A 23,588-nucleotide genomic window follows, 5' to 3' on the forward strand; every position below is an offset into this window, starting at 1 on the left:
GCTTCCGTCACACACGTAGAGTTTTAGAGAAACAAATTGAAAGTCCAAACTTACTCAAGATAATGTTGGGTGGAAACTTGTCAGTTCCTGAAAGTAATTCATGGTTTGTTATCTAGACTAATTACGCCTCTCAGGCCTGCAGTGCATAATGTACTTTAGTCTCTGCCATGTGTTCAGGGATCACTTGATTATTTCCACATTGCAATATGCACACAGCTGTGAGGGCTTTGTATAGAACACTCGACAATTGTTCTGTCCTTCAGTTACAATTCTTAAGTGCAGCAAAGATTTTCGGAAGTATAAGAAATGCTATTTCATCCAATTTATTGGCTTATTTTACACAAATTATGCTGAATATTTAAATACTTTGCATGGTAGCAAGTGGGGTACCAAATGATGTAGCAGCATGTATGTTGAATTATTGTGATCCAGACCAGTTTTTAAACAAAAAACTTATCTACACCAAAAGTTTTGAACTTACAGACTGAATATTCAAGATGCTTCACTTTGAATCCTAATGCAATAAAGTGGATTTTGGATAATATCCTTCATATTTCCTCTTCTGGATTTACTTCCTTCAGGTATTGATGTATAGCGGTCAACTTGATGTAATTGTGGCAGCTCCTTTAACTGAACGCTTTCTGCTCACTGTGCCATGGTCCAAAGCTGAAGAATTCAAAAACGCAAAGAGAAACTTTTGGTTTGTCAATCCCAATGACACTGAAGTGGCTGGCTACGTTCGAAATGTTGGTGACTTTTATCAGGTACTGCGATCATAATTATTTGCTGAATTATTTTTTAAGACGCACCAGGGTGTTTGGTAGCTGAGAATTACTAGGCAAGTTTTCCTTTTGGATTTCATGAGCCTAAAATGAGGCTGATGTCAGAATCTGAAGTCTGGACTTTGGAGGGACAGTTATCAGATGTGACTTTTCCCAAAAACTGGCCAGTGACTGGATAGAGAGCTGGCTCACCAACCAATCAAGGACAGCAGAAGTCTTCTTGAAGCTGGAGAATCAATAGAAGGCCCTCTGGGATTGGCTGAAAGAGCAGGCTGCCTTTTTAAATAATCTGGAGTGGACACTCCTCAAGATTGTGATGCTCTATCTCCAATATTTTTAACCATAAATATGAGCTTCAACATTGGCCACCATTATGGTCGATGATGTTCCATTCGACATCTGACAATAGTGGCCAGATTTTCACAGAGCTAGGCAGAGTCCAGAGGCTGATTTTTCTTTTTTCAACATGGTGGGTGTGGAACCTGGATGTGGAAGGCCCAAGATTTCTAGCAGATCCCATTCATGCTGACAGCGGGGAATAGGAGCATGATGGGAACAACAGGTGGGAAACCTGAACTCAGCAGGGTCACTTGAAGTTAGTGCTGAGTTCAAACAGACCTTGTTTTTCCTGTTCTAAGGATCTTAATCCCACATAGTGGGAACCACCAATTTATGGAGGAAGCACATTTTGATGACTGGCTAACTGTCACGACTAGAAGTCTTTTAAAACCCAGACTGTTAAGCATGAAAAAGATAATACAGAGGTCAGGTAGAAGAGGAAACAGCTAGCTACTGCTACAGTGTAGTGTTAGAGACCAAAGAAAAAGCTGCAGATGCTGGAATCCAAGGTAGACAAGCAGGAGGCTGGAAGAATTATACAAATGATTTGGATGTGAGCATAGGAGGTATAGTTAGCTGAAAATGTGTTGCTGGAAAAGCGCAGCAGGTCAGGCAGCATCCAAGGAGCAGGAGAATCAATGTTTCGGGCATGAGCCCTTCTTCAGGAATCTGCAGTCCTCACTTTCTCCTAGGAGGTATCGTTAGTAAGTTTGCAAATGACACCAAAATTGGAGGTGTAATGGATAGCGAAGAAGGTTACCTCAGATTACAACAGGATCTTGATCAGATGGGCCAATGGGCTGAGAAGTGGCAGATGGAGTTTAATTTAGATAAATGTAAGATGCTGCATTTTGGGAAAGCAAATCTTAGCAGGACTTATATACTTAATGGTAAGGTCCTAGGGAGTGTTGCTGAACATAGATTCCTTGGAGTGCAGGTTCATAGCTCCTTGAAAGTGGAGTCACAGGTATATCAGATAGTGAAAGTGGTGTTTGGTAAGCTTTCCTTTATTGGTCAGAGTACTGAGTACAGGAGTTTGGAGGTCATGTTGTGACTGTACAGGACATTGGTTATGCCACTGTTGGAATATTGCGCGCAATTCTGGTCTCCTTCCTATCGGAAAGATATTATGAAACTTGAAAGGGTTCAGAAAAGATTTGCAAGGATGTTGCCAAGGTTGGAGGATTTGAGCTAAAGGGAGAGGTTGAATAGGCTAGGGCTGTTTTCCCTGGATGTGGGAGGCTGAGGGATGATTTTATAGAGGCTTATAAAATCATGAGGGGCATGGATAGGATAAAAAGACAAAGTCTCTTCCCTGGGGTGAGGGAGTCCAGAACAGGAATGTATAGGTTTAGGGCGAGAGGTGAAAGATATAAAAGAGACCTATGGGGCAACGTTTTCACACAGAGGGTAGTATGTGTTTGGAATGAGCTGCCAGAGGAAGTGGTGGAGGCTGGTACAATTGCAACATCTAAAAGGCATCTGGATGGATATATGAATAGGAAGGGTTTGGAGGGATATTGGGCGGGTGGGACTAGATTGGGCTGGGATATCTGGTCGGCCTGAACAAGTTGGATCAAAGTGTCTGTTTCCCTGCTGTATATCTCTATGACTCTATAACACAGCAAGTCAGGCAGCATCCGCATCACCCACACCCAGTCCTGAAGAAGGGTTACACCTGAAGCGTCGATTTCGCTACCTCATAGTGTAGTGACAGACTTTCTTGTAAGCTTTAGAAAACCATTAATCATCTGTTCCTACACCCCCCTCCCCCACCCCACGAGGGCTTTTATTCTAGCTGAGCAAAACCCTCCAAAAATACTTATTCCAGCAGGAGGGCTGCATATACATTTTGACAGACTGTAGTAAGAGGCCATTAAAAGATTATTTGTCTTGGATGTAATGAATGAACTAGTGACTGGCAATGGACCAATTGCAGATAAACGGGATTTGTGTAGTTTGGTGTTTATTGGCCAGCATGGAAATGGTGGGCCGAAGGGCCTATTTCTGTGCTGTATGACTGATTCCTCTTTAATTTACAGAGCTTCCATCTTTTTTTAAAAGAGAAGGGCCTTAGCAGCAAACTGCCTGAGATTGCCACTTCTCCAAAAATCCAGCCTGTACTTACCACTAAATTGTGCTACAAAGCCAAAATTTAAGCAAATGCAAAAATCTATATTTATTAAAATCTCATTCCTGGGATTTGCACATTTAGCCCATTCCTCATTGTCCTTAGTCAAAGCTAACCCCTTTTTGCATTACTGAGGAAATATTAATGCCAGAAGTCCCCTCATTTGATGAGACTGTAAATAATGCCTGATCTGCTTTTCAGGTGGATTTAAATCCATTTCATCAGAACTATTTAGATTTTTTATATGCAATGTTACTGCACACTAATTGGTTCTTGTGTTCCTTTCATTAAAGCATTAAAAATAGTTAATTGGTTGAAAAGTGATTTGAGAAGTGCTTCGGGCAGCATGGTGGCTCAGTGGTTAGCACTGCAGCCTCACAGCGCCAGGAACCTAGGATTGATTCCAGCCTCGGGCATCTGTCTGTGTGGAGTTTGCACATTCTCCCTGTGTCTGCGTGGGTTTCCTTCAGATGCTCTCGTTTCCTCCCACAGTCCAAAGATATGCAGATTAAATGCAAAATTGCCCATGGTGTCCAGGCTGGATGGATTAGCCGTGGGAAATGCAGGGTTACAGGGACAGGGTGGGGGGGGGGGTGGATCAGGGTGGGATACTCTATGGAGGTTTGGTGTAAACTCAGTGGGCTGAATGGCCTGTTTCCACATTGCAGGGATTTTATGTTCCGCATCATGAAAGAGCATATATAAATGCAAGTTTTTTTTATGTATAGTGTCGATTTGCTAAATAAGTTTTGGATGAAATTCAAATGCATTTTAAATCCTGACCCTCCAGTGGCGGGTCTTTATTTAAAATGTTTTGGTGACTGGAACTCTTCAGACCATCCATTTCTTGAAAATTAAACCAGTTGTAGTCCAATTTATGAGGCGGTCTGAAATCATGTTTCATTATATTTGTGCAAATTCAGAAGCCCAGCGATGCCTTAAAACTCATCCAGATGGCAACTGCAATGAAATTGGAAGAAGGAAGTTTGAGATTTTTGTTTAAACCACAAGCAGAATGATGCCATTATGTTTTCACTTTGATAACAAATTTGCACATGTGCAGAGCATGGAATTGAGTGCTGTGGGAAAGAAACCACAACTTAGAAGTTGAATTCAACTTTAAAATATCTAAAGGGAGTATCCCCCTATGTTCTGCATAATACAAGTGTAGGCATCTTGTACAAACTGAAGTATAATTTATTAATGATAAATAGCTCCTTTATCATTTCAGTACATTTATGTTTAGGATCAGAATTTGAACAAAAAAATGAATGTCAATCAAAACACAGACAATGTATTCTGGTGATAACAATGCTGAACATATGAAGAAAGTCAGCAGCTGAAAATGAAAGACAAGTTTGAGTTTGAATGAGGCATTGTACCAAGTATTCCTTTGTTTAAATTATGGAGAGTGTTAACATTGATAGTGAATTGTCATGTGCCATCAGTGCAATATTTGAAAGAAAGAAAGACTTCTAGTTATTTCTCGGGTGTATTCATTAATTACCTGAACTGCAGATTTTATGTCTATTGTGCATTCATTTTCTCCGTGGTTGCTGGGAAAGTGAAAGGTTGGACATTCACCATCAGTTGGAATTAGAACACAGAACTGTTCTACCTGTCATGAATCATGGGGTAATGTGGTGGAAATCAAATCCCAGGATTCCTAGAGCAATCAAAACTGTGCTAATTTGATTAAACCACTGAATTGCACAATGCTACTTAGTGTCTAATTCAGGTTAAAAGAAAATGCAAACTATGTTTTTTTAATTAACACAAAAATTGTTATTTATTATAATCAAAGCGTTTGATTAACTGTTTAACCAATGAGATGAAAGAAGCCTGAATTATTAATTTGTGACATAATAACTTAACTGTGTCCTCTTCAAAATTCCCATACACAAACAAATAGACAAATTCCACAAGTGTTATTGGGACTGTATTCATCTAGACAAATGGGGAGTATTCCAGCATGCCACTGATGTCTGCTTTGCAGGTGGTGGATAGACTTTGGGTTTCAGGAAATAGGTGATGAGCCTGTTGCACTAGCTACAGCAGTTATTTGGCTCTCTGGGTGAGATTCTGGTCAAAGAACAAGGTGCAAAGCTTAGAGGTTTTGCTTGGCTTAAGACCAGAATTGAAGGGTGAGGAAGTATGGTTTTTATTTCAAGACTTGTTCCTCGTGCTTACATTGTGCACAAGACTCCAGCCAGAATTGAGTATATAGTGAATTGCAGCAGTTGCCGGCATATTAATAAAGCGGAGCTTTGCCAATTCCTAATGAACCAAATAACTTCAGGTCTTTTAGACAGGTCAATACAATGGCTGAATTAGATTTTGAATGGGACTTTAAATCAATTGTATTTATTTACTTATAATTTACAATAGAACTAGTACTTCAGTTCTTTTTTCAGGTGTCTTTTAAAAAATGTAGATGAGAAGGCTAATCAATCAAACACCAAAAGGCTATAGGACTTGAATTTTCAGTAGCAGTTCTCCATGTGAGTAGACAGGTAAATGGAAAGCATCCTGGAGAAGTTATCAAGTATTTCCCTTTTCCCAAACCAGAGATGTGAACCTGAGCAAATTTAACTGGAGCAACACTGCTGCAATAAGCCCATTTGACGAACACAGATAGAGGTCCAGGAACAACTTGCTGATCCATCTCCACAGTTTCTTCTCTTTAAAACAAGAATATGAATCAACAATGGGCAGTAGCAATGCGAATGCAGAATTTGGAGAGCAACTGGAAATCATAGTACTTAATGGAAAAAAAAACAAAATACAGTGCATGTTGGCTATCTGAAACGCACAATACTAGAGAAACTAAGCAGGTCTGGCAGTATCTGTGGAATTCTGAAGAAGAGTCATACTGGACTTAGTCATAGAGATGTACAGCATGGAAACCGACCCTTCGGTCACATCCTCTGGCAGCTCATTCCATACACGTACCACCCTCTGCGTGAAAATGTTGCCCCTTAGGTCTCTTTTATATCTTTCCCCTCTCACCCTAAACTTATGCCCTCTAGTTCTGGACTCCCCAACCCCAGGGAAAAGACTTTGTCTATTTATCCTATCCATGCCCTTCATAATTGTGTATACCTCTATAAGGTCACCCCTCAGCCTCCGCTCCAGGGAAAACAGCCCCAGCCTGTTCAGCCTCTCCCTGTAGCTCAGATCCTCCAACGCTGGCAACATCCTTGTAAATCTTTTCTGAACCCTTTCAAGTTTCACAACATTTTTCTGATAGGAAGGAGACCAGAACTGCACGCAATATTCCAACAGTGGCTTAACTAATATCCTGTACAGCTGCAACATAACCTCCCAACTCCTGTACTCAATACTCTGACCAATAAAGGAAAGCATACCAAACGCTGCCTTCACTATCCTATCTACCTGTGACTCCACTTTCAAGAAGCTATGAACCTGCACTCCAAGGTCTCTTTGTTCAGCAACACTCCCTAGGACCTTACCATTAAGTGCATAAGTCCTGCTAAGATTTGCTTTCCCAAAATGCAGCGCCTCTCATTTGTCTGAATTAAATTCCATCTGCCACTTCTCAGCCCATTGGCCCATCAGGTCCAGGCAATTCTGTTTGTCTCTCCACAGATGCTGCCAGACCAGCTGAGTTTCTGCGACACTTCTGGTTGTTTCCAGTTTCTGCAGTATTTTGTTTTTTTTTAAACAGGTGTACTTCATGGATGATTTTGGCCTGGAAGAAAGTTTTGTGGTAGAGGGCCCAATTAATGATGTTGTAACTCCTCCTTTTTCCTCATATATTTATGACCTTTCATGTTTCACCACTTGAAAATTCATTTGCCACTTGTCTGCCCTAATCCAGTACCTTTACTGTGTCCTTTCAAAGTACTACAACATTCTTCACAAAGTTCAAAATGCTTTGAAGTTTTGTATCATCTGGAAATTTTGGAACTGTACCCTGTACACCAAGATCTAAGTTTCTTTTTCATTCAGTTGGAGTATTGCATCCAGCTTTTGACACCACACCTTAGGGAAAATGCGAAGGCATTAGAAGATGCAAGAAATATCTGAGAGACTGGTACATGACATCAGTTACATCAATATATTCAGGATGTTTGGAGAACCTTCCTTGAACATGGGAATGTTGAGAGGAGATTTGAACTGATTTAAGACTTATGAAAGGTCGAGATGGAGAAGACCAGGAAATCCGCTCCTATTAGTGGAAGGCTCAAGGACAAGAGGATGTAGAATTCACGTAGTAGGTAAAAAGAGCAATAGAGATATAATACCCACAACCTTTTTACACAGCGAGTTGTTAAGATCTGGAATGTGCAGCCAGAGATTGTGGTGGAGGCAGGGTTGATCAACGCATTGAAGAGGGAGTTGGATTTCTATCTGAGAAGGAAGAATGCAAGAATACTTTAGGTCTCGGGGAGAAGCATTCGGTGCATTGTTCATTTGGAGAACTGGGGTGCACACAATAGACTAAATAGCCATCCCCTGTGCTGGAACAATTCTTAATTCTGGGTTTGCTTAAAAATTGCAGCTCCAGATATTTCCAACGTTTAGGCCAGAGTTAAAATTTCTAAAGGGCTATCTTATAAATCTTCGGCATGTGCATCAATATACTTCTTTTGTTTACATTACTGTTGCCAAATACATTTTTCTTAGGAAATACTTTTGAATGAAAACCTAGCAGCTGCAAAATGTAGCTTCAATTCTATGAATATTTAGAAAGTTTGTATTTCATGTTGAGAGTGTCTTTCTGACATGTCTGCATGCGCCTTTTAGATATTTCACAGCTTCAATCAGTTTACTTGCATATCAAACCTATTGGGAGTGTGGTTAGTTTAGATGGCTAGCATACGCCCCTGATTTATAGCAATAGCACAAAGTTCAATCCCCATTCTGGCTGAGGCAGACTTGAAGACTTACCTCCACATCCTACCTGTCATAGAAAATGGGGGTTTCAGTATATAGTCACCAAGGACCTACTTTCAGGAGAGAGTATACCAACACAAATTAGGAACACAATAAGCCCACTTGGCTCTGAGACCTGCTGTACCATCAAACTACACAGCGGCTGATCTGAACAAAGACTTATTGCTTCAGTTGTATAAAACGTTGGTGAGACTGCACCTGGAGTATCATCTGTAGTTCTGGACCTCTTCCCTAGGGAAGTACGTATTTGCTGTAGAGTGAGTGCAGCGGGAGTTTGCCAGATTGATTTCTGGGATAGTGGGAGAGACCTTTGACAAGACTCTGTCAGAACGCTTTGGCATTTAGAAGAATGAGGGGTGATCTCAAAGAAACTTACAAAAGTCTTAAATGGACAGACAGAGTGGGTGTAGAAAGGATGACCCCCCCCCCTCCGAAGGGCTTGTGACATTTATAAATGAATAAAGGGGAAGAATCAGTTTCAGGATAAAGGCAGGCAAAACTCTCCTGAACACACATGGAGACAATCTGTCTGGTGTTCTCCCCAAGCGCTTGAATAAAGCAACGTTGTAGATGAAAATGAGTAACTTGAACACATTGTAAAACTATAAATCTTTGTCCACTGTTTCTTTAGTTTAAAGGAGTTTTTTTTCCCCAGTTTTTGACAATAGTCCATAAGATTAAACTTTATATCATGAATATGAAGTACAGAGCCAGAATTTCATGACTGAGGCATGAATTGTAAGTCAGGACTTAGAAGTGTTGGCTTGCAGGATTTTTCATCTGGTGAACGTAGAGGTGGCCTAGGGTCAGGAAGTGACAGGTCCCAGGGCAGAGATAGAAGGGGCTAGGTTAAAAGACACACCTGTTCACTAATACCATTGTGAGGCCCTGACCCTCAAACCCAAAGACCAATATTTACTTTAAACTGAACTTTCCATTCCCATGACAACATTTTGAAGCTCTAAAGCTGTCAACATAAAGAAACATCACTTGAATAGCTATTTTTCAAAAACACAATACTCTTTATGTAATTGTAAAGCTGTCAAAATGAGCAATCCCTGGAGAGCTATGTGAACAACCCCTGTTCAGTACAACTTGAGTGGTTTGAAAGGCAGCCAAGCATTCAAATTGGTCTTCCCCCCAAAAAACTATCGAATTAAGCCCTTCTCGGTTCAAGTCCCACCTAATCCAAAGGTGTGTAGTAACATCTCTGTACAGGTTGATTGGAAAATATCTATAAATTAGCCCTTCTGAGCAGATTGCATTTGAGTTTTTAAGGAATGACGGAGGCTCAGCCATCTGATAAGACACCAAAGCACCAAAACAGATGGTTAAGTTGAACTTCAAGAAAAAAAAATTAAAGCAATGGGTTTGTTTTGCAAAATTAGATTTGCATTTCAAACTGGACTTGCCTTTCAAAATTGGGCACTGCAGAATTGCACTTTATGCAGTGGATAGTTTCATGCATCTGCTGATTTTTACCTCTTCCATAATGCTGTTCTTTTCCTTGAGAGTTTGACAATTGTCAGAGCTAACAACGAGGCAGCACATTACTTAATGCTTGCTTACCTTTTTGAATTCAATCTCTTTGTCAGTCACTGTAGTAAAACAGATATACTATATTCTATGCATTTCATAATGGTATGTAAAGTAGGCAACACCTTCTATACTCAACCTTTATACAGTTCCCAACTGAAATCCATGGTTGCCTCATGGTTCATGATAGCTGTGTTGGTGTGATTCACATTGCCTTCTAAAACTCATACACTGCCAAAGTTCTACAATGCCCGCTTCTGCAATGGTTCCAGCAGTGTTGAGGCATTTGGATCCCAGCTTGTCCCAATACATCCCCCAATGAAAATTGCAGTGTGCTGAATAGGGGCTGGGGGAATCTGGGGCCCTGTGTCCAGGTGCCACTTAGAATTTTTAAAGCCTAAGCAATGTACTTCACTCTCTACAACAGAATGGGCAATCTAGCTCTTGAGGTCTGATTTAATAGAGAGTTGAGTGGCGGGAATGCAGTAATGTGAAGCCAATGGTGCAGTCGGTCAATACTTAGCATTTGAAAGTACCTCTAGTCACTTTGTTAATTTCTGTGAGGTCAGTGTACAGTACTGTCTTTAACACTGCATTCAGCTTCTTGGTGTTTTACTTTGAACACTGACGTCCAAGGCTCTCTATGACTTGACCATGCAAATTTAAGAGAGTTGTGCAACATTGCAGATATATGACATCTCTTTATTCCATCTGTGATGTCAGGGCATCATATGAAAACTGTGGAGCCTGCTGTCTCATTTTTTGTATCATTCTTTTCTGATTTCCTGCACAAATTCATGCAGGCTATCTGTCAGCGGTGCTGTGAGGTTAGTATGTTGGACCCGACACTATGCAGAGGAGAAAGTGAGGACTGCAGATGCTGGAGATCAGAGCTGAAAATGTGTTGCTGGAAAAGCGCAGCAGGTCAGGCAGCATCCAGGGAACAGGAGAATCGACGTTTCAGGCATAAGCCCTTCTTCAGGAAGGGCTATACTATGCAACTAACCCTATACCCAGGGATCATTATCCTGAATAGATAGCACAAACTTGGTATGTTTCCTGCTTTTCAATAAAGCGTTACAGGATAACCATGCATTGCAATCCTTGTGTCCATTTTCCATAGCCCCCATTCTATGTTGTTTTCTTACAATTCTCATAGTGTTCAGGGATACATAGGTTAGGTCCATTAGTCAGGGGAGATGTAGAGTAATAGGGTAGGGAAATGGGTCTGGGTGGGATACTCTTGGGAGGGTTGGTGTGGACTTGTTGGGACAAATGGCCTGTTTCCAAACTGTGGGGATTCTATGATTCTAATTCCCTTCCTGAAGGTTAGCCGCTGGAAGTTTGTTTTCTCTGGCTGGAGACATTACAATTATCTGAAATGAGGAGACATTCCTTCATTCTGAATTGTGAACCATTGGAATTTTCTATCCTAAGATGTGGATGTTTAGTCACTTAAGTATATTTTCAGCATGAATTGTTAGCTTCCCAAGTGAATTACAGGACATGAGAATGGGGGAAGAGAATGCCTTGCAGTAGAAAGTGAACTTTGATCATGTTGAATGGTGGAATTCATATGAAAGTCAAGTGTTCTACTGCTGCTCCTATCCCCAATGTTCTATGACAGTCTTCTGACTTCTTAAATTCACTTGATGCTGGTGAACTCCTTCAGTGTATTTGGAGCATTCCTTACTGGGCTCAAACTATAACATCAATTCATTTTAAATGAATGGTACCTAGCTATCTAAAGAGTGTTTCCTTTCTGAAGAAAAATGTCACAGGTTAATAGCCATGCTAAAATGTTGCATTTTCACATGTACTACAGAAATTTCAATCCTTCTGGTTGTTGAATTTTAATTTTATAGAATTTCTATACCATACTTTGACAACACCATGATGCCTCAAATTTGTAGGATGAATTTGTATGCCTGCCTCTTCGGAGGAAAGGAGTAGCCATGGGCACCCGCATGGGCCCCAGCTATGCCTGCCTCTTCGTAGGATATGTGGAACAGTCCATCTTCCGCAACTACACTGGCCCCACCCCCCACCTTTTCCTCCGCTACATTGATGACTGTATCGGCACCGCCTCGTGCTCCCACGAGGAGGTTGAACAGTTCATCCACTTCACCAACACCCGACCTCAAATTCACCTGGACAGTCTCAGATTCCTCCCTCCCCTTCCTCGACCTTTCTATTTCTATCTCAGACGACCGAATCAACACGGACATCTACTACAAACCGACCGACTCCCACAGCTACCTGGACTACACCTCCTCCCACCCTGCCCCCTGTAAAAACGCCATCCCATTCTCCCAATTCCTTCGACTCCGCCGCATCTGCTCCCAGGAGGACCAGTTCCAAAAACGTACAACCCAGATGGCCGCCTTCTTCAAGGACCACAATTTCCCCCCCGATGTGGTCGACGATGCCCTCCACCGCATCTCTTCCACTTCCCGCTCCTCCGCCCTTGAGCCCCGCCCCTCCAACCGCCACCAGGACAGAACCCCACTGGTCCTCACCTACCACCCCACTAACCTCCATGCACAGCGCATCATCCGCCGTCATTTCCGCCACCTCCAAACGGACCCCACCACCACGGATATATTTCCCTCCCCTCCCCTATCAGCATTCCGTAAAGACCACTCCCTCCGTGACTCCCTCGTCAGATCCACACCCCCCAACAACCCAACCTCCACTCCCGGCACCTTCCCCTGCAACCGCAGGAGGTGCAAGACTTGCGCCCACACCTCCCCCCTCACCTCCCTCCAAGGCCCTAAAGGAAACTTCCATATCCGCCACAGATTCACCTGCACCTCCACACACATCATCTATTGCATCCTCTGCACCCGATGTGGCCTCCTCTATATTGGGGAGACAGGCCGGCTACTTGCGGAGCGTTTCAGAGAACACCTCTGGGACACCCGGACCAACCAACCCAACCACCCTGTGGCTCAACACTTCAACTCCCCCTCCCACTCCACCAAGGATATGCAGGTCTTTGGACTCCTCCATCGTCAGACCACAACAACACGACGGTTGGAGGAAGAGCGCCTCATCTTCCGCCTAGGAACCCTCCAACCACAAGAGATGAACTCGGATTTCACCAGTTTCCTCATTTCCCCTCCCCCCACCTTGTCTCAGTCAAATCCATCGAATTCAGCACCGCCTTCCTAACCTGCAACCTTCTTCCTGACCTCTCCGCCCCCACGTCAGTCTGACCTATCACCCTCACCTTGACCTCTTTCCACCTATCACATTTCCGACGCCCCTCCCCCAAGTCCCTCCTCCCTACCTTGTATCTTAGCCTGCTGGACAAACTTTCCTCATTCCTGAAGAAGGGCTTATGCCCGAAACGTCGATTCTCCTGTTCCCTGGATGCTGCCTGACCTGCTGCGCTTTTCCAGCAACACATTTTCAGCGCTGCCTCAAATTTGTAGTGTGCCTTACCTGTTTTAGAAGAAAATCATTTCAGTACATTTTAAAAAGGACTGGGCACAATAAAGTTAAGGTGTTGCGGGAGATTTAGGAAACATGTTGTAGAAATTGTGACAAGCTCATGTCCCCTCACTCATAGAACATAGAAAAATACAGCGCAGTACAGGCCCTTTGGCCCTCGATGTTGCGCCGATCCAAGCCCACCTAACCTACACTAGCCCACTATCCTCCATATGCCTATCCAATGCCCGTTTAAATGCCCATAAAGAGGGAGAGTCCACCACTGCTACTGGCAGGGCATTCCATGAACTCACGACTCGCTGAGTAAAGAATCTACCCCTAACATCTGTCCTATACCTTCCGCCCCTTAATTTAAAGCTATGACCCCTTGTAATAGCTGACTCCTTGCTTGGTACATTTTCAAATAAATTGTTGTGTACTCCTGCAAGCGAAACAAGTATATGAACCAAAGCACAAGCTCTAGTTATTGTTGCTTCCCTTGGTTACACTATTGTACAAGTGGACAAGGTTGTAACCGTAAGAGCTTACTATATTTATGGGGGTAACTAGCTCCATAGGATCAGTGAGATTATTTGTGGTAGCTGAAGACTTGTAACCACCTTGTATTTTCTTATTTTGTTCCTGATTGTCTCTGGACGGAACTCTGTTTGCTTACCTCTTAACAAAACCACCTGAAAGACACTTTTGGTGGTTACTGTAATCACCAAGGTGTGGTGCTGTTTGATTACTTTCCCTCAATGACATTTTTCCTTTTATTCCACTTCTATCCAGGTGAAGTTGTTTTGTTGCAGACCAGAAGTGCAGTGGGACGAAGTGAATCAGTCTGCGTCGCAACACTTCACAGTTATAAATACTAGCTCTTTCAACTTGCAGACACTGCTGTTCCATAGTCGATTGTAATGACTTCAATCTGCTTAAAACTAAACAATTTGGGTCACGATTGTGAAATTGTTGATTATTAAAGTACCAACAAATGCACTCCAAATAGAATGCACTCCAGTTGAGTCAAGTTTTTATGTTTAAAATATGCATTTTTTCATATTTGGGTTGAAGTTTTCAGCAGTTTTATTCATGGCATGCTATGTCAATGAATATTTGCTTTGTAACTCTGTAGTAGAAGAAATGCTACATATTTTGAGAAAATTTTGCTCTTTTTCAACTTACTGTTAACCGCAAGAGTTGTTATCTTGTAAATTAATTTAACTTCGATCTGTTTATGTGGTAAGGGATGGGAATGCGATTTAACCCTTGTAGAACATAAGCTCCAAGCAGCAGAATATTGAGTTTGTGCAGAGATCAATGCAACATGCATATTTTCAGGGCACTTTGAGCAGATAATATATGCAAGAATTTGTGAAGAAACTTGCAGGTGGGGAAGGACAGGGAAGAGATAACTTTGATATAACGTTAATACAAGATTGAATTTCCAACGAATGCAATCTCAAGGTGATGCAAAGGGTTTTTAAAAAATCATCATTCTCCAGCATCAGGAAGCAACTTTCTCTGTAAAAGTGACTATGCCTGCTTGTAAAATAAAGTCAAGATTAGAGTGGTGCTAGAAAAGCACAGCAGACCAGGCAGCATCTGCGGAGCAGGAAAATCGATGTTTCGGGCAGGAGCCCTTCATCCTGATGAACGGCTTTTGCCCGAAACGTCGATTTTCTTCCTCCTCGGATGCTGCCTGACCTGCTGTGCTTTTCCAGCACCACTCTAATCTTGACTCTAGTCTCCAGCATCTGCAGTCCTCACTTTCACCCTGTAAAATAAAGTAGCCTGCACAACAGAATAAAAATGAGTTTATTTATTTCTAGCAGCAACCCTGTCCCTGACAGCTTCAAACTCATCCCCTAGTCTTCCCATCATTCTTGTGCAAAAAAAATGGAGGCTGGCTTCAGAGCCTCACTTCTTGCATCTCTTAGGGCAGGCCTTGCCTCTCATCACTCCCGGAGCAGATCTTGCTGTTTGCACCTCCCGGAAAAGGCCTCGCCTCCTGCCGCTCCTGGAGCAGGTCTCGCCTCCTACCTCTCCCAGTGCAAATAGCCTTCCTGCTTATCTCTGGCCTCCCATTGACCTTCAGCCTAGATTTTTGAGTTGAGGTCTGTGGAGTGAGTCTTGAACTCTCACCCCCTTCTGCCTTGGAGATAAGAGGATTTGGAGCTTTGACTGACATGTTCTCTGAAGTAAAGCTTTAGAAAGTCCATCCTGTGACAAATTCTCATTTGAAATTGAAACTTTATGTCCTCTTCAAGCAGACCTAGAAGATACTGTATGTAAGATTAGATTCATGAGGGGAAATTTTAACTTTCAAGATTGGTTTTTGGGAAGGGCTGCGTATAGAGTGGAAAGTCAAAATCTTTTTTTGAAAATTCGAACAAATCCAGAGGTGGATGATAAATCTGATCTCAGGAAATGGGGTCCTTCATTAAAATATTTCATCTCTCTTCCAGCTTTAAATACTGAGTTTTGGAATCATAGCAAAATCCATGAATTGTCAAAGCAACTTTAGAAATGTTGATTGGAAATTTTCAAACACATTGCCTTCCTAGCTCAAAGCCAGTTGGCAAACAAAATAGCCTTGAGGAGGTTACCCTATGTCTTTACGTTGTCATGTGATTGTGCCAATGGTGGGGAAGTGGTCAAATTGACTGCCCAAATTTGGGTGGCATATGGGGAGACATGATGGTGTCCCAGAGTGTTCTATGAGGGCGAGTGGGTTAGAGAGCCCTCTATGCTTTGGACACACAACGTTGTAGTATGGCCACCCTTGCAACAGTAATAGTATATTGGTGATTCATGACATCCACTGACCCATCCCCACCCACGAGTCACCAAGATGTGGCGGAGTAGGATGGAGCTCATCTGCTCCATCTGTTTCTTTTCATTCCTTCTCTCTCTCTTCACAATTTTTGTTCTTTTTCTTTCTGTTCTCGGGCAGTATTGGCGATGTTCGGGGTGAATGCAGTCTCCAGGCCTCAGCATGGACTCGAACTCCCAGCCTCAAGGTGTAGCCTGGTGTAGTCTGGGTTGGAAGCACTGTTATTCTGAACTCTTAGAAAAACTTTATTTTTATTGATAGACATTTTATTTCTTTATTTTTTTCCCCCTAAGAGTTTGTACTTAAGAATCTGTACCTAGGTACTTTGGTCCCTAAGATGGTGCCGTTAAGTGGCAACCTATAAACATTTCAGTGTGCTCATGTAAGTACATGTGACAATAAAGCTAGTTCTAATTCTAAAATCCCCAATTCCCCAACTCCTCCCTCCCCTTTCTGAGGGGGTCTCAGGCCATTGAGATGCTCTCTCACTCTGTTGCGCTCTTGCTCTCTCTCTCTGTCCCCAAACCTGCAGCTCTCCAGGTGGCTCTTAACTGGCTATTGTTTGCAATACACTTCCCCATTCCCTGTCCCCCTCTCCCTGGGTCCTGCTGCCAATTGGAGCAGATAAGTTTTTTTTCCAAATCACATTTGCTACATTTCCAAATCACTCCAAATCTGTGCCCAGTAGTCCTTGTGTCCCAGGAATTTTAAAGGTAATAAGTTTTTCAAAATCACCTCCCCCGAATCCTGATGATTTCATTGAAGTGTTTGAAGTTTCAACATTGTGTCCTTGCCTATGCCAGCAGTTTATTATGTTAAAAGATCAAAAATGAAATATTGGCAAATTACAGAGCAATAGATCAGGGCTCAGCACTTCATTTCCTCACTGCTATTCTTCCTTTTGCTATTGGGAAGTAAAGTTTGCATTGTCTTACCGGATTGGTGGAGGTTTAACCTGAGGGTCGACACTCCTCAGGCATGAGGATAGGTTGAGAAGGAGAGTCTTTCATGCCAGCCTCAGCTTGTGTGGGAATTGAACCCACACTCTTGGCATCTGTCTGCATTGCAAACCAGCCATCCATCCAACTAAGCAATCTGACCTCTGTACTGGAGCTAGTCACTTTTTCACGCCACAATTAAGTACAGAAATTGTGTCCTAGAGAATATCTCTTACACGTCTTCTTAGTCACCTTGTGCCGTAAGAGGAGACCTAAACTGCATCAATTCAGAGGTGCTAGTTGGCACAGTTTGAATCCCACTTCAGGAGTTGGTGGTCAAGGAAGGTGTGTTCATGGCGCAACCAAACAAGTTGAATATCTCCATACAATTCCTTCTAGGACTCACCAACTTTAAGTGGTAAAAGTGACAGATTCCTGATCAACTCTATGGTGGAAAAAGAGTTGGAGCTTCTCCCAGTACTACCATACCTCCAGATCACCCCATGCATGGACATTTGCATGTTGACAAAGCAACTCCGACTCCCTGCATAAACTGCAACAAGTCACTACCATGTGGCAGGCAGCATTAAAAACAGGAAAAGAAACAAACTTCTTTTAAAATGAGGTTGATCAAGTGGCAAATTTGTACTTAATTTCAGTGTGATGTATACTTTAAAAAGCCATTGCCAACAAAGTTATTTTTACTCTTTGAGCTTCAATGCATAGAATATTGCATTATGGTTCATGGTTCATTCACTTCATGGTTGACAACAGGGCAATCTTTAAATGACTTTGATCTGCAATGTGTATTGAGTGCACTTGGAAATTAAATCTAGGAGTGATTCAATATGAATGTTAGACTGTGATTTTTATTTTGTTGTTATTAACTTTAATAAAGTATATTTTATATTTTCTGTTCAAGGTAATTATACGAGGTGGAGGACACATCTTACCGTATGATCAACCTGAAAGGGCATTTGACATGATTGACCGTTTCATCTCCAGAAAAGGACAATTCCTTTGATTTGTATTGTGGAATTAAATCTCTCTCATTTTTAGTTTTATGATGTCACATTAATTAAATGAGAAATCAAAGTATAAGAGTATGCAGGATTTTACTTTCATCCCTCCATTTTAAGTTGGTGCCAGGAGCAGGGACTGGACTAAGGTCATTGACTTGGAACATTAACTTTGCTTCTCTCACCACAGCATGGGCTCTCTAGCACAGATCAACTGGTTAATTTTCCATTTGGTCTCCAATTTCTCAGAGGTGGGGACAATCTCCAGGGGGATCACGCAGAGGTTGGTGGTATGGGGTGGGAAATAATGAAAAAGTCAAATTTTAACTTACAGTTCTACAGCTGCCATGGCATCCTGACTGATTCTGCAGTTTAGAGAGCCCATATGTGTGTTGCTGAGTACTTTCAGCACTTTTTGCTTTTATTTTAGGTTTCCAGTTTTCACTTCAGATTTTCATTTTCTGCGGTATTTTGCTTTTGTGAAAGTATTAAAAAGTTGTGATTTGATATTTTTAATAAGTTCTTGCAAAACTCAAATATGAACTGAAATAAATTATTTGATATTGTTGATTCATAATGTGTGATCATTTGATGTCTACATAGGAAATGTTACCCAACAGCCATTCTGTTAAAATGTCAATGAACACTTTGTCAATGGGAGAAAAAAAAGCAGACTTTGAGTAAACTGGTTTACAAAGTGTTTTTGTGGTTGAATATAAGAATTTCTTTTCTTTGGAGGAAGCTACATTGGTGAGAATTAGTCACTTTAATCCTTGGTGGATCTGAAACATCTACCCTCTGTATTTATGTAAAAATACTGGTAGGATGAAAAGAAATATTAAGTAGATGAGAAGAGGACAGTTGAAAGATGGGATCTTGTTGCAAAGAGTAGGGCTGTATTTTACTTGAATAATGGGATATTAAATAAACTTAATAAATATTCAACTTCTTTTTCTTAACAGAAAAGGTTTCTTAAAATTGTTGGATTATTTGAATTAACCTTTTCCAGGAATATTCACTTTGAATTAATAGACCACAAAAAGTACTGTCATCAGGCCCAGATAAAATGATCTATCCAGATTACTGAAAACAACTGAGAGCTGATGATGGACATCACATCTCTGGTCTGCATGTCAACTTCTGGCTCAACCCTCTTTTCCCAATAGCACTTTTGGTGGAATATGTGGTGAGTGAAGGCAGAAGTCTACCCATCTGCAAGCAGCAGATAGCCAATTGGTCCAGTTAAAGATCTTCTAAGCCAGGTAACATAAATCAAATGGTTAATTTTCCACTTGTTCTCCAATTTCTCAGAGGTGGAAGCAATCTCCAGGGGGATCACTGGGAAGTTGGGGGTGTGGGATGGAAATATTGGAAAAATCAAATTTTAACTTACAGTTCTACAACTGCCATGATATCCTGATTGACCCTGCAGTTTAGAGAGCCATCCTTAACTTTGCGGGGCAAGCCTGCTCTCTGGCCATTAATTGGCTGTTCCGGTGAAAACCTATTGAGTGACTGTTCCCCACACTACATAGGTTTCGGACCCCATTTGAGCCTAACAACAGAGCTCTGGGGCATGCAGATGACTATTTGCATTGTGAATAAACATCTCTGGTTCAAAACATGGGATGAAAGCAGTCAACATAAGCTAACCAATGACCTGTAACGCAGGGTAATAATGAGTATCTTATGCTTGCCTGGTTTTCAAGAAAATTGATGGGGCTATTTTTATCTTGAAGAAAGGTGAGCAATAGCTACCTGATTGCCAGTTTTATATCCTGCTCAAATTCAGTTGACATGAAGTCAAGAAAGTTGGGTGGCATATAAAACGTGTGGGTGATTTGGGTCTGCCTGGCATTAAAGCTGACATTACCCCAATTATATGATTTTTAAAAAAGAGACGAGAGTAAGGTGTGCACAGGAGGAACAAAAGGGGCAAGAAGGCAATGGGAGACAGACACTCTAGACAGATCGATCTTTGAAGTGTGAGCTTCTTGGAGATGGCTGATCCTTGAACAAGCCTGTGTCTCTCCATACAGATGCTCATAAACATCTCTGCCCTCATCTGCAAAGACATTGCATCTTGCAGCACTAATCACCGTGTAACCATCAAAAATTCATTTTGGCCGTTTCTAAAGATCAACTACGACATCTTGAAAATAGTTGAATGTCAAAGCATTTCACAAGTCACTGATGACGTTTTTGCCAGAGCTATCCAATATATTTGCCACAGATTTGTCCTTGTAGGATTTCACTGCTGTTGCTGGATCCTGCTATGTACAGTGTATCACCATTTTCATTTGTGGCCATTAAGCGATTACCAGTGAAAGTTATCAACATAAATGGCTTTGATGCCCTCAAATACAGCTTGTGAGGGACTGCAACCAGAGCTTCTTTCATGGTGCACTCACTTTCCTGGCAGCCATCAGAGCTGCTTCATTCATTGCCTGGCTAAGCTTCCTCAGATCTTCACTCCAGCTTCCTTAGTCCCTCCAAAGTATTTGAATAGATTCTACCTGTCAAAAGTTATCTCCTCAAGACATGACCACCCATTCTTCCATTCCTCAACATGAACACCAGACAGAAGTACAAAGATAATACATTCAGAGTTGCTCAGCAAGACCAGCATTGACCAGGCAATCAGAGTTGTGACGATGCACTTCCAATGTGTTCACAGGTGAAAGGCTCCTTGCAATACTCCCCTGAAGGGCTCTCGATCACTGAGATGATCTTGTGGATTCTCCATAACATTTCCCTAGAGAGAGGTGAACCTTGATGACAGTGCAACCCTTAAAGAAGGAGCTCATTGCAGGAGGAGCAGAAAGTAGCAGGAATTCTTAAGTGGAGTCAGAGGGGAATGGTATCTACCATTAAAGGGCTTCCTGCTGCACCACAAGGTAGGGAGGCTTGGCTCAGTGCATGAAGTGCTTATGAAGATGCCATAAATATCCCATAACAAATGGGGGCGTCAGCCCCGCGAAATCAGAACTTTAATTGGTTTCTGACCTGTAAACAAACCTGGCTCCGGTTTACTTCATCATTGGAAAGCATGTTTACCTGTAAGTAAAGCAACATTTTATTGAGGCTCACGGGATTCATAGCCACGTTTTAAACGAGAGTGCAATCTGATCAATAAACTGTGATTCAGCAGGAATGCTGCTCTCCTATAGACTAGTGAAAAACACTGACCATCTAATCCAAATCTTGTCAATACATAGAAACGTAGAAAGAGTTATAGCATAGAAGGAGGTCAGTTAGTCCATCCTAGCTGAAAAGGAGATAACTACTCCAACAACAGCTTCCTGTTCTTGATGTGTAACCCTGTGGGTTCTAGAAATTCAAGTCTTAGAGTCATAGAGATGTACAACACGGAAACAGACCCTTCGGTCCAACTTATCCATGCCGACCAGATATCCCAACCCAATCTAGTCCCACCTGCCATTACCCAGCCCAAATCCCTCCAAACCCTTCCTATTCATGTCCCCATCCAGATGCCTTTTAAATGTTGAAATTGTACCAGTCTCCACCACTTCCTGTGGCAGCTCATTCCATACCCACACTAGCCTCTGCATGAAAACATTGCCCCTTTGGTCTCTTTTCAAGTGCATATGCAAATTTCTTTTTAAAATGTGATGGCATTCTCTTTCAGGAAGGAGACCTTTTAGTGAAAAAGTCATTCTGCAATCTCTATCTAATACTTTTAGCACTTAAAATCTACAGTGTACAGTGTTTGTTCCCAACACAGAAGTGGTCACTGTATTTGCTCTGTTCAGGCGCAGTTGCATTTTTCTGTGTGAATCAATCCCTGTGCACAGCATTAACCATTCCAGTTAATCTTCAGACAGAGCTGAATGACCCTCGCTGAGAACAGGGAACTGGGTCGATTCCTCAAACTGTCCTTATTCTGTTCTGTAATAATCCAAAGCTCGGCAGTTACCCTGCAAAGATTTACTGTTTATCAAAAATATCGTATCAGTTAACATTTTAGGAATCGAGAACTGTGGCAAATTCACATCATTGAGGGGGACTGTGAAAATACCAGAATAAAAACTTTCAAAACAAAGCAAAGGCAGATGAGATGATATGGGCCTGTGTTTGGTTTATAGCCCAGGAGGTGCAAACACAATAGTGTTTCTATTGTAGTAATCAGGTTCAGCTCTCTCACATTTTGCATTTGCAGACTAGATACTACAGCGTACTGGTGAAGTTGCCCATAACTGCATCCTATAATCTATGCCTCTGCTTATAACTCTGATCTCTTTACAGATCTGATCTTCGTGTCCAATCTATTCAGCCCCCTTGTAACTTGATCCACCTTAGATAAATTGTACTTGCTGCTATATCCCAGTGAAAGGAACCCCAGCCTATCCAATCTTCCCTCAAAGCTAAAATTCTTTCCCCCGGTAACATCTTTATAAGCCTCCTCTATATTCCCTCCAGTGTAATTGCATCGATCCTGTAATGCAATAACTAAAAGTGTATGCTGTGTTGTAGCTCCGCCCTACAGTTTTATACATTTTTAGCATAACCTCCCTTTTCTTGTATTCTCTGCCTCAATTAATAACAGTTTCTTGTATGTCTCCTTAACCATCTGATCTCCTTGTCCTTACCCTCAGGGTTCTGTGAACATGCACTCAATGACCCTCTTTGCTCTACATTTCTCAGAATCCTTCACTCATGATATATCCCCGATCTTGTTTGTCATTTCAAATGGCAAGTTCACACTTTTCCAGACCAAATTCCTTTTCTGCCCGCTTGACCAAGCCATTAATATCTTCCAGGTGAAAGTGAGGACTGCAGATGCTGGAGATTAGGATTGAGAGTGTGGTGCTGGAAAAGCACAGCAGGTCAGGCAGCATCCCAGGAGCAGGAGAATCAACGTTTCAGGCGAAAGCCCTCTTCCAACAACCTTTAGCTTTCTTCTTCTCTATTATACCTTAGCGGGTACTCTGAGGTAGACTAGGAACTTTCCAAGATTGACGATGGTGGCATTAGACCAGTCCATGAATTTGCTCAATAAACAGCAAGAAATGATCTAACAAGGGTCACCATTATCTTGCAGAATCACTTTGATGCACCCTGTTTCAGCATCAAGCTTGCATAGTGAGCAAATGGCTCGGGGCCTATTTACTAAGGCCAGTCATAGAGCATCAGGAACAGTAGTAATAGCACATGGAGTTGTATGAACTTCAGTGAAGATAGGTTTGTGATAGATGGTAGAGAACCCATATATGTAAATAATGATATATAAAGATATGCGAGCAACTGCAGAATCAAATATTACAAAAATATAATCAAATATTGGGTAAATTTAAGAGGCAAGATACATCATTCCATCACAGACCTACTTCATGGAGCCCCTTTGCTTTGGTCATTGAGTCAATTTTGGTTCCAGCTTGCCACTTTCCCTTGGATCCCAAATCTGGTCAGGCACAGAGACCTTGCCAAAAGCTTTGCTATAATCTATGTAGCCTTCACCAAATGTATCCTCCTTGTTACACTCTTCCTCTTCTGACTTTTCCCATGTTACATAGGGTCACCATTATGTTGGTTGATCAGCCTTGATGATGTTTTTGGATATGATGGTGGTTTTACAGCTCGATGCCTTTCCCCATTCATCCAGCCTGGGCACTAGCACTAAAACCCACTGGT

At 41.9% G+C, this 23,588-nt stretch overlaps 1 protein-coding gene across 1 annotated transcript in view; it reads left to right on the plus strand.

Moving 5' to 3' along the window:
- Positions 1-18,506, plus strand: part of cpvl (carboxypeptidase vitellogenic like) — a 106,657-nt gene extending 88,151 nt beyond the window's left edge. The window contains exons 12-13 of the mRNA XM_043689523.2: positions 582-764; positions 17,840-18,506. Coding sequence (XP_043545458.2) covers positions 582-764; positions 17,840-17,941 — 285 coding nt within the window. The 3' untranslated portion in view covers positions 17,942-18,506. The remainder of the gene's footprint in view (positions 1-581; positions 765-17,839) is intronic.
- The last annotated feature ends 5,082 nt before the right edge of the window (positions 18,507-23,588 follow it).

This window comes from Chiloscyllium plagiosum, unplaced genomic scaffold (assembly GCF_037043375.1).
Source record: "Chiloscyllium plagiosum isolate Xiang-an unplaced genomic scaffold, Cpla_swu_hap1 HiC_scaffold_5, whole genome shotgun sequence".
NCBI classification, from domain to species: domain Eukaryota; kingdom Metazoa; phylum Chordata; class Chondrichthyes; order Orectolobiformes; family Hemiscylliidae; genus Chiloscyllium; species Chiloscyllium plagiosum.